The sequence below is a fragment of the Molossus molossus genome, unplaced genomic scaffold (genome assembly GCF_014108415.1).
Source record: "Molossus molossus isolate mMolMol1 unplaced genomic scaffold, mMolMol1.p scaffold_m16_p_17, whole genome shotgun sequence".
Lineage (NCBI taxonomy): Eukaryota > Metazoa > Chordata > Mammalia > Chiroptera > Molossidae > Molossus > Molossus molossus.
This window is the reverse complement of record NW_023425352.1, coordinates 54,486,105-54,502,272: the sequence shown is the minus strand read 5'-3', so window position 1 is coordinate 54,502,272 and position 16,168 is coordinate 54,486,105. Positions and strand designations below refer to the sequence as shown.

The following is a 16,168-nucleotide window of genomic DNA, read 5'->3' as shown; positions in this document are numbered from 1 at the left end:
TTCATAGTATTTTCTTACAATCCTTTGGATTTCTATGATGTCAGTTGTTACTTAACCTCTTTCATGTCTGATTTTGTTTATTTGGGTCCTCTCTCTTTGTTTCTTGGTAGATCTGGTTAAAGATCCATCAGTTTTGTTTATCTTTTCAAAGAACCAGCTCTTGGGTTTGTTGCTCTTTTGTTATTTGTTTTTTGTTGTTGTTGTTGTTCTTTGTTTGTTTGTTTTTTAGTCTCTATGTCATTTATTTCCACTCTGGTCTTTATTATTTCTTTCTTCTACTTGGGCTTTTCTTATTGTATTTTTTTTTGTTCTTTTAGTTGTAGGGGTAGATTGTTTATTTGAGATTTTTCTTGTTTCTTGAGGTAGGTCTGTAATGCTATGAACTTCCCTCTCAAGACTGCTTTCACTGTGTCCCATAGATTTTGAGTTGTTTGTGTTTTGTTTTTTTTTCTTTAAAATCTTCACCCAAGGATATTTTTACATCGCTCTTCAGACAGAGTGGGGAGGGGAGAAAAAGAGAGAGAGACAGAGAGAAACATAAATGCGAGAGTGACACATCAATTGTTTGCCACCTGCATGACCTCAACCAGAGCCGGGGATGAACTGCAACCAAGGTATGTGCCTTTGGCTGGAAATGAACCTGGGACTCTTTGGTCCATAGTTCCAGTGCTCTAACCACTGAGCCAAACCAGCCAGGGCAGCTTTTCAAGTATTATGTATAAAATAATTATTTAGTAAATAACTTCTTTTTTTAAATTAAATTAAATTAAATTAAATTAATTAATTTGTTTTTTTTATCCTCACCTGAGGACTTTTTTTTTTTGCATTTATCTTCAGATAGAGTGGGAGGGAGAGATGGAGGAAGAGAGAGAGAAACATTGATGTGAGAAAGACACATTGACTGGTTGCCACCCACAAGACTCCAACCAGGGCCAGGGACAATCTGCAACTGAGGTACGTGCCCTTAGTGGGAACCAAACCTGGGTCTCTCTGGTCTGAGGGCCGACGCTATAACTGCTAAGCCAAACCGGCCAGGGCAATATAATTTCTAATAAGAATGAATTAGTGAATCAAAACTTATAATGTCCTAAGATCGGAGATAAAACCTACTTATTATTTATCCTTGCCTTTCATTTTAGGATAGGTTCTTTCTTTTGGGGTCACTGAGGTCCCTGTGTCTTATGAAGCCAATGATATTCACAATTTCATAAGATAACAATAACAATGTAATAGTGTTCATTGCACCCTGGCCGGTTGTTCAGTTTGTTAGAGCATTGTCCTGATATGCCAAGGTTGCAAGTTCAATCCCCAGTGAGGGCACCTACAAAAATCAATGAATGCATAACTTTCTCTCTCTCTAAAATCAATAAATAAAAATTGTAAAAAAAAAAATAGTGCTCTATGCATTCTGTCCACAGGGCCCAGTTTGCTTTATAAAAATTCAGATCTTCATATATATTGTTTTTACTGAGCTGCCACAGAGGCAAGTTTCCTGACAGTACAACTACTTTGAAAGGAGTGATTATATCTTCTACAGGGGTGATAACCACCTCTTCATACTTTCACACTGTTCTTCCCTGGCCAACAGACCCTGTTCAGCTTTACGCATGAGAGGATGCTACAGTAATACTTTCAATAATAAAGATTTTGATAAATAAATAAATAAATAAATAAATAAATAAAATTATTTTAGTTGCTATCTGAAAATTATTTTACATACTGTATTTATAGAAATAAAAGATGCTACAAAGTATAAGAAAGAGGAAGGCAATCCATATTAGAGCATATGTTTATTAATTCATGAAATAAGTTTTGTGCCAGATGCATAAAATGTGACTGAGGCGTGAGATAAGAAGGGGGAATGAGTGAGTATTTCAGTTTTTCAGAAAAAGTTTATCAGATACTTTAATGATACTAATACAATGCTTTGTTGGTTTTTTAGGGAATTTTGTCCTAGGACTGTTGCTAGTTATCACCCTTCTGCTGCTTTCACTAGACTGTAGTTTCTCTTTTGAAGGGATCCAAATGCTAAGAGATCAGCTGGGTTGGCACCTTCCTGGCGTCACATCCCAAAGTCTCACAGCAGTACCATCCTGGAGGCGGACTCCACAGCATCCAGGAGTGGCTGGACAAAGAATCAGCCCCTGTCCGGTAAGCAAAAGGACAATGGATTTGGAGGACTTAATTTGTCTGCCAATTTTGTTTGGGAAACAGCTTTACTTGAGAACATTTGAAGTTAGAGGACAGTTGCACTTTGAGTATTCTATCCAAATGTAAATGTGGAGGTATTTGAGCTCCTCCATCTTTGGATTATCTATATTTTGTTCACCACAGCTTGCCTGATTGTTTCTTTCTACCTTGGAGAGACCCCTTTCAGGAGCAAAAAGGAACAGGAAGTTGGTGAATAGTGTCAAGTAGCCTCTGCATTCCTCAGACGAATAAGTCCTAGGGCTTTCTTTGGTATAGAGGCAGCCTCTTGGGAATATATTTTAGTACCATGAATTGTGTTAACACAGGGGGGCATGTAGACTGTGGGCAAAACTGGGAGGTAAGTAGGTCAAACCTACCCTTACCCCTGCCTCAACACCCTGTCCAGTATCTCTGTTTTGTTTTTCCTTCTTGAGTATGCCTTGTTTTCTCATACTCCCTCCTCAAAACAAGCTCTCAAGGAATGATCTGACTCCCTCACACTAAATTTAAGTGACTGAAAATAGTTTAAAGTATTCTTTCCCTAAGAGAAACTAGCATTTTTAACAAGTCAAAATCTGAAGATAGAGGCATACTGGAGTTTCAGGTCGATATTTGAGGTAGTCATAGGTTTTAGCTCTTTTTTAAATTTCTCTCCCTATATATATTTCTAGTGCATATTCCACTTAAGGAAAGCCCCAGTCCAAATGGGTCAGAATAAATCCTTTACTTAGAGCTGAAAATTGAGGTGATAACTAGGCAGTCTCCCCAACATGGAGACTTTGGAATGCTTGAGGAAAGGTGGTGAGTCTACAGTATCATTTAGTCTGATGAGGAGTTCTACGAGCTACTAGTTTAGAGACCAACTTTACTTGAAAGATGTGTTTCATCCTTTTTTTTTCTGGTTAGGTCAATTGGGAGTAGGGTGTGTGGGCAGAAACCTAACGATGGTCTGACTTAATGAGCTTCTGGATGTAGATCTGGCCAGCTTACTAAAGAAAGGATAGAATACTATGCCAGCTTGTAGAGATGAGACCAGAAACATTACTACTCTGACCACTAATTCTCTTGATAGCCACTTAAAGTTCTTGGAGATAGCTGGAAGGGAGGTATGCAGCAGTAATAAAAAGACATGAACTCTCTTAGGTATGAGTGCCATAGGTTGCTGACACCTGGCAGAGCAAAACAACATCTATAGAAGCAAGTATCTCTGAAATCCTGGGCTGGAGTTAGGTTAAGTAGAAGCCTGTAGAAGAAATTCATGATTTCTAATGAAGCCATACATTTGGTTTATTTTCCATTTATGTTGACTAACATTGCTTTGAGAAACTTGTGATCGATCATGCATGAGGCTATTCCCCCTTCTCTTTTCTTTGGATAGCCAGTACTTTTTCAATGCACTAAAGACTATATCTCATGATTTCTCTAATAGTCTTAATTCTGGACTACCTAGATAGAATTCACCAGTATGATTCCTCAACTGATAAAAGATATTTAACAAGTACTTACAACAAATCTCTCACACACCATACTACTTCACCATCATCTTGGTATAGTGAACCCTACTTATGCCTAAAATTTAATCCAATCATAGTAGTCTAGCACAGAACAAACATTTTTCTCTGGTGACTTTGATCACTCTTTTAAAAAATTACATAAGTAAGTCCTGGCTGGTTTGGCTTAGCGGTTAGAGCATTGGCCCGCGGACCAGAGTCGCAAGTTCGTTTCTGGTCAAGGGCACATAACCTCGCTGTGGTTCATCCCCGGCCTTGGTTGGGGTCATGTGGGAAACAACCAGTTGATATGTCCCTCTCATGTTGATGTTTCTCTCTCTCTCCTTCCCTCCCTCCCCTATATCTGAAGATAAATAAAAAAATATCCTCAGGTGAGGATTTAAAAAAAAAATTACATAGTAAAATTAATCCAAAAATTTAGTAACTTGCCAGTTGCTTCTTCAAATTAAAGATACACAGTGTTACGATTATGGTATATATCTTTTTTCTATGCTAATATATGTAGCAGCAACCAGGATGCAGTTCATTGCAGCCAAATTCTAACATCCCCAATAGAGACAACATTTTAAACTGCATGGATAACATTCAAATAGCCTCCACTCCCCCCCACCCAATTTTTTAACTTTATTGTTGAACGATGTATTACAATTGTCCCTCCCTTTTTTCCCCCAGTGACCCCCCTCCTCCCCAATCCCGCCCCCCTCCTGCCTTCCCCACACTATTGTCTGTGTCCATTGGTTATGCATATATGCATAGAAGTTATTTGGTTTATCTCTTCCCGCCCTCCTTTCCCCCTTCCCTTTGAGGTTCATCAGTCTAACAACCAATTTGTGCTTCTTAATTCCTTCATCTTTTTCACTCATCTCCTCAATCCCCTCCCATCTGGCAAGCAACAAAAAGTTCTCAGTATCTATGAATCTGTTTCTGTTCTGCTTGCTCATTTTGTTTGTAGATTCAATTGTTGATAGATATGTATTAATTGCCATTTTATTGTTCATATTTTTATTCTTCAAGAAGACCCTTCAACATTTCATATAATTCTGGTTTGGTGGTGATGAACTCGTTTAGCTTTTTCTTGTCTTGGAAACTCTTGATGTGTCCGTCGATTCTAAATGATAGCTTTGCAGGACAGAGTAATTTTGGTTGTAGGTTGTTGCTTTTCATCACCTTGAATATCTCTTGCCACTCCTTTCTGGCCTACAGAGTTTCTTTTGAGAAATCAGCTGACAGTCTTATGGGAGCTCCTTTATAGGTAACGAACTGATTTTCTCTTGCTGCTTTAAAGAGTCTCTTTATGTATTTAACATTTGACATTTTGGTGATGATGTGTCTTGGTATGGACCTCTTTGGGTTCATTTTCTTTGGGACTCTCTGTGCTACCTGGACTTGCATGTCTATTTGCTTCACCAAGTTAGGGAAGTTTTCTGTCATTATTGTTTCAAATAGGTTTTCAATTTCTTGTTCTCTCTCTTCTCCTTCTGGCACCCCTATAATGCGAATGTTGGCACGCTTGAAGTTGTCCCAGAGGCTCCTTACACTATCCTCATTTTTTTGGATTCCTTTTTCTTTTTGCTGCTCTGATTGGGTGTTTTTTGCTTCCTTATATTCCAAATCGATGGTTTGCTTCTTGGCTTTACCTACTCTACTATTGATTCTCTGTAAACTACTCTTTATTTCAGTTAATGCATCCTTCATTTCTGACTGGCCTTTTTTTGTGTTGTTGTTCTCACTAAGTTCTTTGGAGTTCTCCTTAAGTTCCTTGAAGTTCTCACTAAGTCCCTTGAGCATCCTTACAACCAGTGTTTTGAACTCTGCATCTCTTAGATTGCTTATCTCAATTTCATTTAGTTCTTTTCCTGGAGTTTTGTTCTGTTTTTTTTGGGGGGGGGGACATGTTTCTTTGTCTCCTCATTTTGGCTACCTCCCTGTGTTTGTTTCTATGTATTAGGTAGAGTTGCTGTCTCCTGGGCTTCCTAGGTGGCCTATTGTAGAAGGTGTTCTGTAGGGTCCAATGGCACAGCCCCCCTGGTCTCCCAGGTAGACCCTCGAGGTGTACTCCTCGTGTGGACTTTACACCCTTCTGTTGTAATTGAGTCTTGCTTGCTGTTGGCACATCAATGAGAAAGTTTTACTCGGGCTGATCAGCTGCAAGGACTGGCTGTGCCCACTATCTGCCGACCTCTGACTACCTTGGATGATCAGCTGTGCAGGGGCCTACCACATAGAGCAAGACTTACTTCAGCAAGGTTCTGGTACTCACTGAGTCCATTCCATGAGTGTGTCAATTGTGGAGGTGATTGGGTGGTGGTGCTTTGCAGTGTTTTGAAGCTGTCTACTGGGTGTGCTGGCTCTGAGGCAAGGTCAGCCTCTGCCTGTGTTCTACCCGGGGCCACCAGGCATAAGCTACAAAGCAGTCTGCAGATGGCTGCTTCTTGTGCTGGGCTTGGAGGTGCAAGTACAAATTTTACAAGCTAAAATAAAATAATAAAATTAAGTAAAATAAATAAAATACAATACAATAAATGATAAAATAAATAAAGTAATGAAATAAAATGAAGTCATACTATACCTATTATTTTATTACTTGAGTTTTCATGTAATGTAACATGGACACCTTTTTAGTACTGTGGACATTCTAACCTCATTAAAGAAAAGGTAAAAATTAAGGGTGAGGAATTGCTTTGCTTGAACCTTCCCAATGAATCAGTGGCAGCATGTGGTAGAGAATGTTCCCTAATGGTTAAGAGCATGTATTATGAATTTAACCTATATAATTTTAATTCAGCTCCACCATTTACCATTTATGTTATCTTGGGCAAATTATTTGTCCTCTTTGTAACTCAGTTTCTTCATTCCTAAAATGTGGGCAATAATAGTTTTTACCTCATAAGTTGTTGTGAGAATTAAATGAAATAATATATATAAGTGCTTAAAACTGCTCCTGTTACATAGTAAATGCTCAACAAATGTTAGTTGTCATGTTGTTACAAAACACTCAAATATTTATTATTATTATCATCATCATCATCATCATCATCATTATTATTATTCACAGCCCAAGTCTCACCCTGAATCTGATATGGAAAGCAATATTCAAAACATAAATTTCAAATTGAAGCCCAGAGTTCCAAGAGACATGCTGTGCAGTGGTGGAAACTGCCCCAGGGGTTTAGTTTTGGTTATAGAAATGTGGTAACTTCTCTTCTCCCTCGCTTGCATTTCAGGTGGGGAGATATCTTCCAAAAGTGAACTGGATGAATTGCAAGAAGAGGTGGCCAGGAGGGCCCAGGAACAAGAACTTCGAAAGAAACGGGAGAAGGAATTAGAGGCAGCTAAAGGGTTTAATCCTCATCCCAGCCGCTTTATGGACTTGGATGAACTGCAAAATCAGGGTAATTGTTGTGAGTATTAGATTGTTGGTGATGGGGACAGTGAGAGAAGGAAGAAAAAAAATTTTAAGCTCAAATTCCCTGTCTTTGCTTTATTAGCAAAGTTATATTTTATCTTAATTCAGCCATTTTGGTGAGAGCTAGTTAAAGTAGGAGGTAACAGGCCTGTTGATTGGAGACAGGCACTGATTTGGGGCCCATCTATTTAAAGCGTATAGATTAGAGATAGTATATTGTTCATGAAAATATTTCCCAGAAACATCTATAGAAGGTGTAAATAAAACTAGTCATAATTCAGAAACAACAGAAAAGGGCAGTGACCATGCTATACTGACAGTGAGGGGAATTCTACTTGCTGGGCAGAAACATACCCTCAAGATTTCCCACCTGGAGCTCTAGGGAAGTCAATCTACCAGACAGGTTCTAAGAACATAGAACCTAATTGCTTTCTGATCCTCTGCTGATCCATTTCCTATTTTCACATGGTTTTCATGGACTTTACTTAAGCTTCCTTAACTGTCCCATATCAGTCACTTTTTTCTTCAATTGCTTTAGGATGTCATTTTGTACCAGAAGAGACTAACCTTCAAAATAGGAGTTCAGAAAAGCTGAGGTATTTACCTTAAATAGGCCCTGAAACCTAGATCTATGTGTTGTTGTTTTAATAAAATGAATTTATTATTCTTATTATTCAAAATCCCTGGATGTAATAAATTGTGTCTAACCTAGTGTAAAGAATAGGAATCAATGCTGTTTTGGGTGGCTGTTTTGTATTGATCGCTTCCCTCTTATTAATAAAAAGATTTTTTCTTTATTGATTTTAGAGAGAGAGGGAAAGGAAGGGATAAAGAGAGATAGAAACCTCAATGAAAGAGAGCATCAATTGGCTGCCTCCTGCATGCCACCCACTGGGGACTGGGCCCACAACCTGGGCATGTGCCCTGACTGGGAATCGAATTGGCATGGTGCATGGGTCAATGCTCAACCACTGAGCCACACTGGCCAGGCAATCACTTCCCTCTTATCAACACATAGAAAAGCTTTCTGGGCTAACTTGGGGGGCCTCTTTGGGGGCCACTTTTCTCTAATCTTGCATTCTTTTGATTTAAGTCAATTGTTGACTTTTATTTACCAAGAAGGCATTATATTTGGTTCCAAATAAGTTTTAAATTTCTAATTCCTTAGCTGTCCCTATATTTGGATAGTCTAATTTTCCTTTTTATCCTTAAGCTGTATTGCATTGCTATCTCAGATTTATATTGCTTTTCAAAAAGGAGCCTTTTCACCTCCTTCCTTGCCTTTTCCCCTCTTCTGTCTGTAGGGTAGTTTAGTACATTAAAGTTGAGATGGAATTTCTCTGGCTATATTTATTGTCAATTCTTCATACATTTTGGTTCAGCATCTCCTGGAAAAGCAAGAAATGGAGTGCTAAGATTCTAGAGAATAAGAATTAAATCTAGTACAATGATTGGTTAACTATAGTTTATTTCTCTCTCTGTAGAGAACTTTGTTTTAGTGACTGTAGCCACCAACTCTTATTATAAAGGTTGTATAGAGTTAGTTGATTTAAAATATTATGATAAAGCCCTGGCTGGTGTGGCTCTGTTTGTTGAGCATTATCTCATGCACCAAAAAGTCACCAGTTCAATTCCTGGTCAGGGCACCAAAAAAATAAAATATTATGAGAAAGCTTCAGGCCTGGAGGTTGGAGGGGACTATATCTTTGGAGGTGGTATGGAACCTGAATGCCAAGTTCTTCAGAACAACTTGTTATTTCCACCACTTTTCCATTACTCTTCAAGAGCCATGGTGAATTAGGGAGTGATGTTAGGGGTGTGGAAGAGCCTTTCTTACCATGAACAACTAAAGGTAAGTGGAGGATTGAGACATTATTGGAGAAATGACTCTGACTTTTTTTTTCTTGTTAACTTAGGAAAACTCACCATTAATCCCAATTGTAGGTGAATATATATTATAGCTTACTACCAATTTATGTTTATGAGTGAGTAAAAGGCAAAGGGGTACATAAACTTAAGGATTCTTTCACAAAAGTTGCCCTTCGAGTACTTTCTTGCTTTTTCATCTGGCTCTGTACTTGACTCTCCTGCACCTGCTTTGGCACACATTCACTTTCAGGGGAGGAAGGTCTAATACTTCATGCTCTCCATGTGGGAAGGTAACTTTTGTGAGGTAGGTTTGGTGAGCAAGGGCATGATAAGACTAACAGCTTAGCAGTGCTGATGAAAGATATGTGCATGCAATCCAACAAAGGCAGTTCAACAGATATATTGCGTTAGGAACTGTAGAACACCTGTGCCCTAGAGGCGTACTGATTTTCCGGTTGAGGGTGGTACAGAGAGTACTGTGAATTGATGTAGGAAGAAAGTGTTAACAGATGCCTTTCCACAGAGTAGTGAAGCCACTTGTGTCTTAACACAGCTGTTGAGGTCTCAGTGGAGATCTGGGGTGTTCTGATAATGGTTGGAAAGATGTATCTTGTTGCACTGTGGAAAAGCAGGTCAGTTCAGGCATAAGTACCCACCTTTCTGCTGCAGACAGTATTTTGTTCTTTCCTTGAGGGACCCCCTAAGAGGTCTTGGAGTTGGAATATGTGGTGGACAGTGACATACCCTCTCTCATGGCCTTGGGTAAGGTCTCAGTTACAGCAAAAATGGATGTCCTACGTGTTTCAGAGAATTCTTAATAGCAGTAGACAGTTGGAATAAGGGTAGACCAAAGGCACAGCAGCAAGAACATATGTGCACTGACAGGAAACAGAGTACATAGGAAAAGTTGGAACAAATCGTAATGAAAATGAAAAGTGCTGGCCCTTTCAGGGAGGAGTGACGGCTTTGAGAGGTCCCTGCAAGAGGCAGATTCAGTATTTGAAGAGTCGCTGCATCTGGAACAGAAGGGAGACTGTGCTGCAGCTTTGGCTCTCTGTAACGAAGCTATCTGTAAGTAACTCTAACCACAATGCCTATAGCAATTTTGATGAACTTCATAACAGGTATTATTAGTGTCTCACTTTGGATAGATGGGATAAAAACAGCTTTTATGTCTCCTCTCTCATTCTCCCAAAGAGTGAGGCCTTTTAGCTATCTTTGCCCATAGGCACTGTCACTGTGGACTATGGATATTTACTAGAATGATCTCAGCAGGAGTCCACAGATGAATTATCCAGCTATGCCTACCTTCTTTTCCCAAGATAAATTAGACCTTAGGTGTGAGGTTAGTTTGCTCTTTCTCTAGTCACTGACTAGGGAGGTGTGCAGCTTATGGCAGGAAGAAAGGAATAAATTGGCTGTGACTTCCCAGGCCTGTGACTTTGCACTGCATATTTAACTTTTTATGTTTTTCCCCTGCCTTTCTGGTATGTTGCACCATTAGATTACAGCAAGGGAGTAAGGCTTAGAATCTGTATCTGGTTCTTAAGTGTGACCCACAAGAAGCTGTGCTCTATAAAGACACATGCAGGTTTGGATCTTATTTCTGCTGTTTGCCATCAGGAAGGGGTAGTTGGGAGCAGAATGTGGAGACCAGAGTTGGACAGGTCAGTTGCAAAAGACAAAAGTGGCAACTTCTAAGATGGAAGCACCAGTTTATCTTCCTAACTCATTTTAGTTTAGCTTTTTGTTTGTTTGTTTTTTAAATTTGAATTAACCTGTTTTTAGCCCTCATGGCTTCCGTGAATTTCTTTATAGCCAGAGCCAGCTCTGTGTCCTGGACAGCATATGCATGGTCCACGCCTTACATTCCTGCTGCATAATTTGAGTTTTACTGCATATCTTTGCTCATTTTTTGTTTAATTTTATTCTTTTATTTGTGTTTGTATTTTGTGTTCTGTTTCTGCTATATTTTCTTTTGCATTTTAGCTAAACTAAGACTTGCCCTGCATGGTGCCAGCTCTAGCACACACAGCAGAGCCCTAGTCGATAAGAAGTTGCAAATCAGTATTCGAAAAGCACGGAGCCTGCAGGATCGCATGCAGCAGCAGCAATCATCGCAGCAACCATCGCAGCCCTCAGCCTGCCTCCCCTCACAGGCAGGGGCCCTCCCTCAGCCAACAAGGTAGTGCCTGGGAACCACAGTAGTTTATGTATGCCAGGGGAGGAAGGGACCATGGGTGCTCCATAGCCAGAGCTCTCATTGTCTTGTTGACTACAGGGGAGAGAAGACTCCTCTGAAAAGTTGTCTCAGGTCAGGCTTACAGTGAAAGCTTATCTCACTGCTGATCTTTTTCTTAATAGTTCCTAGAAAGATGCAGAAAGTATAGCATTGTAAATAGACCACTTGTTCATATTTCCTGCAGGAGAGTTTTTCCCTGGACTTGTGTAATAACACAGTTATTAAATTTGTACACATTAAGTTCTTAGATATGTCAATCCAAGCTACATTTCACATTGCAGTAGAAGCCATGTGAATTATTTTGGGCTTTCAGTGGCTTAGTGTCCCTCATAGAAGCAGAGAAAGCAGTGTTCTTGCTCTGATGAAACCATAGAGAAAAGACACAAAGATTCCCTTTGTTTTGCTTCCTTATCATTAGGACTAGGAAAAAAGTCCCTGTGGCCATTGGTGTGGTTCTCACATTTTAGCCCTTGAATTTGGCTGTTACTTGCAATAGATAGATTTAAGTAAAAGTAAATATTGACTGTTAATCAACCTAAGTAGTTTTCAGAATATAAATATATTATAAAAGCAGGTAACATTTTTTTAATATCTGCCTATGCCCAAGCACTAAGCTTAAACACTTTATGTTTTATGTTATTTAATTTTCACAGTAACCTTAGGATAAGGACTATTATTCAGTGATACTGTGTAAATAAGGAAATCAGGCTTAGAGGATAAGATAAGGAAGGTATCCAGTATCACTCAGCTAGTAAGTAATAGAAGCATGGAATTCAAGTCCAGGTAGGTCTATTTGACTCCATTAGATTTCCCATATAAGTATAATATCATATTTTTCATAATGTTGTAAGGGTGACTGAGTGACTGTACCCACCAAAAAAAGTTTATAGTATATTAACATTCAAATGTAATGCTCATAGCTAGGATCTTCCATTTTCTGCTGTTGTATGCTCCACCAGTTGAATGCTGATCTGCTAATCCAATCAGATATGTTTTGAATATAAGTAGTTTAGGCAGCTAAACTCTTTCCAGAAAACTTAATGCCACTTGATATAAGTGATCGAGGTTTTATTTATTTATTTATTTAAAAATTTTTTTTTATCCTTACCTGAGGACATTTTTCCATTTTTTTGTTAAGATAGAGTGGAAGGGAGAGAGAGAGAGAGAAACATCGACATGAAAGGGACACATGGAGTGGCTGCCACCCGCACAACCCCAGGATCGGGGACAAACTGCAAACGAGGTATATGCCCTTAGCGGGAACCGAACCCGGGTCTCTCTGAACCGCAGGCTGACGCTATAACTGCTGAGCCAAACTGGCCAGGGTGATTGAGGTTTTATTTAAGTGCTTCTAACACAATTTTTAGGTCATAAATACAAAACATGTAGTGAAAACCAACTAAATGCAGTTAATCCTGACTCCCACTCTAAAATTCCAAGATAGTCACAGTGCATTACTTTGGGGAAACATTTTGGTGAGTAATACAACCAAATCTAGATTGTGAAAATATACTTGAAATGCTTAATTTTTATGTAATCCCATGAGCCCAAATCACCCTGTACTCTGTAAGTATGGCCTTTTGGTTCTTTGGCTGTTCTCTTCTCAGGACCCCAGGTATGAGTGATTTCTAGGCTTTGCTTACTTTCCAGGTCATCTACATATGAGACTAGCAATTTTTAAAAAAATTTGTAAGTAAAATATGATTGAAATAGGACTTTATGGGTAGAGAAGAATATTGGCGAGGGCTTAATATTGCTGAGTGCAACTTTGGTGAGGGCATGGAATAAAGAGGATTAATATTACCTACTAATTGGGTGTAAGCAGACCATATGCCTTCTTCTATGAACCTCTGAACTGTTGACTCTACTTGTGCATGTCTTTCCATTTATTTTCACCATTTCCTCTGTGGATATTTAGAAATGGGAATTGAATGAACAGTTTTTTGTAGGTGGTCTTTTCAATCAAGACAGCTTATGACTGGCTCTCTCCATTTATTTCAGTGAACAGCCTATCCCGCTCCAAGTATTGTTAAGCCGGGAGGCCCAGCTGAAACCCTACACTAATACAGAGTTTGGGGCCAGTTCTTTCGTCTACTCATCTGCTTCCTGCCATGAGTCACACCCATCACTATTCTCAGAGTCATCTGCCCTGTCTGCCCCAGAGCATAATTCCCCCAATAGGTCTGCCTCGAACATTCTTACTTCATTTGAGGGGGATAGCATTGACCTCTCTGTGTTCCATAGGCAGGGCTTACCTAAAACACCAGGGAGGACTGAGAAAAACTCTCATCATGGTTGGGAACCACTGGATGTACTGGAGGGTAAGCTGCAAGGCTACAGGGATGACAACAGCAACTACAACAGGTTCTCCCCTCAAGAAGGAAGAGGCATTGATCAAGAAGAGCTATTTCAAGAAAAGAGGGATCCTGCTGACTCATCCCATGTGATGCCTTGGTCACACCCAACTGGAAAAGCCACCTATGAGAGAGGAGATGCACACAGCCTAGGCTATAGTCCTGCAAGTTCATCAGCTCAGCCTGGCCTTCCCCTTTACAGAGCCAGCCACTCCATAATGCCCTCTGCTTCCTCATCTGTGTTTCACTCTCTTGATACTGTGCAGAAAACTAACCAATGCCTCCAAGCCAAAAGCCCCAAAACTTTGTTGACTTCAAAAGTGGATGGAGGCAGTGAGGAGCCCTGTAGGCCAGAGTCTCTGGGCACAAAGGGGCTTGTTCGCACTCTAACAGAACAGTTCCAGAGGATGCAAGGCACCACCACAAGGGATGGTACAGGTTCCCAGGATAGAAGTTTTCCAAATAGTCTAAAAAAGAACTCTCCCCCTTCTGACTCTGAGCCCCCTTTCCCACAGGGTCAAGTGAAAGGTCATTGGCCTTGGGCAAAACAGCAACCCTCTGTGGATGGTAGGGACAGACTGGCTTCCTGGGAAGAGCCTTCTGATCATCCTTCTCTTGTCATGAACTCTGGGCTACCTAATGGTGAAACTTCTTTGGGAGGACAGCCCAGGTTGGCAGAGCCAGGTATGTATCAAGGGAAGCCATCTCAAGTAAGAGATGCTAGACCTAAGGAATTGGGCAGCAATGTTGACTTGGGGACTCCCTTGCCTTTGGATTCCTGGGTCAGTGTCACAAGGCTCTGTGATTCTCAGCTTAAACATGGGGTCCCTGGGTCAGAAATGAAGCCCTTCTCCAATAATCCCCATACCTGCATAGCCTATCCAGACAGAAACCACATCCTTTTGCATCCACATTGGAATCAAGACACAGAGCAGGAGACCTCAGAATTGGAGTCTCTCTACCAGGCCAGTCTTCAGGCTTCTCAAACTGGCTGTTCTGGAAGCGGGCAGCAGGATGTGGCCTGGCATCTATTTAGCCAAACAGGTAAGAATGTTACCAGGGATGGGGGAGTGGGGAGACATATAAAAGCTGAAAGCATGAGAACAAGATCAGAGGTGGGATGGTGTTCTGTCTAAATAATATCCCCAGCTTAGGAGGTAGTAGTAAAACTTTTGTCTTTATTCATTAGGACTTCAGGACAAGGACTAGACATTTTTCTGGCTAGAGTGAAGAATTGGGACAGAATCATCACTCATGTGCCAGTTCCTTAATTCTAATGAGAGAGACCAATGAGTATATGCCCAGGGCTTCTTCAATATTCAGTTCTAAGAAACAGCTCATAGGTCTTTGAGAGTGACTCAGTGTGACATGGGTGAGCCTGAGAGGAAATGTCATCCTTCTATGGTTTAGAAGCTAAACTAGTCCCAAGGTCCAGCTTCCAGATCCAACTTGTAATGAGAATGTCCACACTGAGCCAAGTCTGCAAATGGCATTTCCAGATCATACTGAACCAGCAATATCAAAACCTTCCATGATCCCTTCAGGAACAGACAGATTTAGAATTTTCAAGGTGGTATGCCTGTAGGGTACCTGTTCACTGACTTTTCATGAGATTTTATTGTGTGAAGAGTGAAGTCAACACCTTAAATGCACATCACAGACTTAATTTTGGAAATTGAATAAATGAAGAATATTTATAACTTAGATTGATGCACTTAAGAATTTAAAAGCCTGAACTATTTTGTCCTGGCTCCATCATTAACTGTCAATATAAATTTGGACAAGTCACTTAATATCCCAGTGCCAGGTTTATACCTGTAAAAAGAGAAAATTAGTTCAATGATTTTCTTTTTTTAAAGATACCTTCTGCCCTGGCCAGTCTGGCTTAGCGGTTGGAGTGTCGGCCTGTGGACCAAAGGGTGTGGGTTTGATTCCCAGTCAAGGGGCATGTACTTGGGTTATAGGTTTGATCTCCAGCCCTGCCTGGGGTTGTGCGGGAGGCAACCAATCATTGTGTCTCTCTCACATCAATGTTTCTCTCTTTCTCCTTTCCCTTCCACTCTATCTGAAAAGCAATGGAAAAAGATCTCAGGGTGAGGATTTAAAAAAAAGATACCTTCCAACTCTTAAAATATGTGTGATTCTGTGAACTTCAACTCAGAGAACTTTATTTTCAGCTCATGTATATTAGTTTCTATAATGGTATGGTTTCCTTGCATGCTGCCAACCAATGTTTAATTACAGCCAAACAAGTGTTTAATGAGTACCTATTACGTTCTGATGAGCTGTGGGGAGATATCACATAAATATGATATTTGATATTACAATATTTTTTTAGGATATGAATCCTAGTGTAGACTTTGCAATAACATTTAAGTGCTTCTTAGGTATATGGGGGCAGGGCAGTATGGGAAGATTCTAAAGAATGAGGAAAACCTAAAAAGAAAAAAAGCAACAACAAAGAATGAGGAAATCCTGTCTCAGTTAGCTTCCTGTCTAATATAAGGAAGAAAGAATACACAAATGTCAAGTGTTTTACTCATAATAAACACATATAAAATACATTGTAATGAAAATATAATTAACAAATTGACTG

General features: G+C 39.9%; 1 protein-coding gene across 3 annotated transcripts in view; it reads left to right on the top strand.

Annotated features, from left to right (window-relative positions):
• USP54 (ubiquitin specific peptidase 54) overlaps positions 1-16,168 on the top strand; it is an 82,215-nt gene that overhangs the window by 46,845 nt on the left and 19,202 nt on the right. For 2 of the 3 annotated variants that reach the window (XM_036265266.1, XM_036265265.1), the window contains 5 exons: positions 2,018-2,151; positions 6,926-7,093; positions 9,928-10,047; positions 10,966-11,161; positions 13,220-14,616. In XM_036265266.1, coding sequence (XP_036121159.1) covers positions 2,018-2,151; positions 6,926-7,093; positions 9,928-10,047; positions 10,966-11,161; positions 13,220-14,616 — 2,015 coding nt within the window. Of the gene's footprint in view, positions 1-2,017; positions 2,152-6,925; positions 7,094-9,912; positions 10,048-10,965; positions 11,162-13,219; positions 14,617-16,168 lie in introns of all 3 variants that reach the window. The other variant, XM_036265267.1, reaches the window with a different exon arrangement.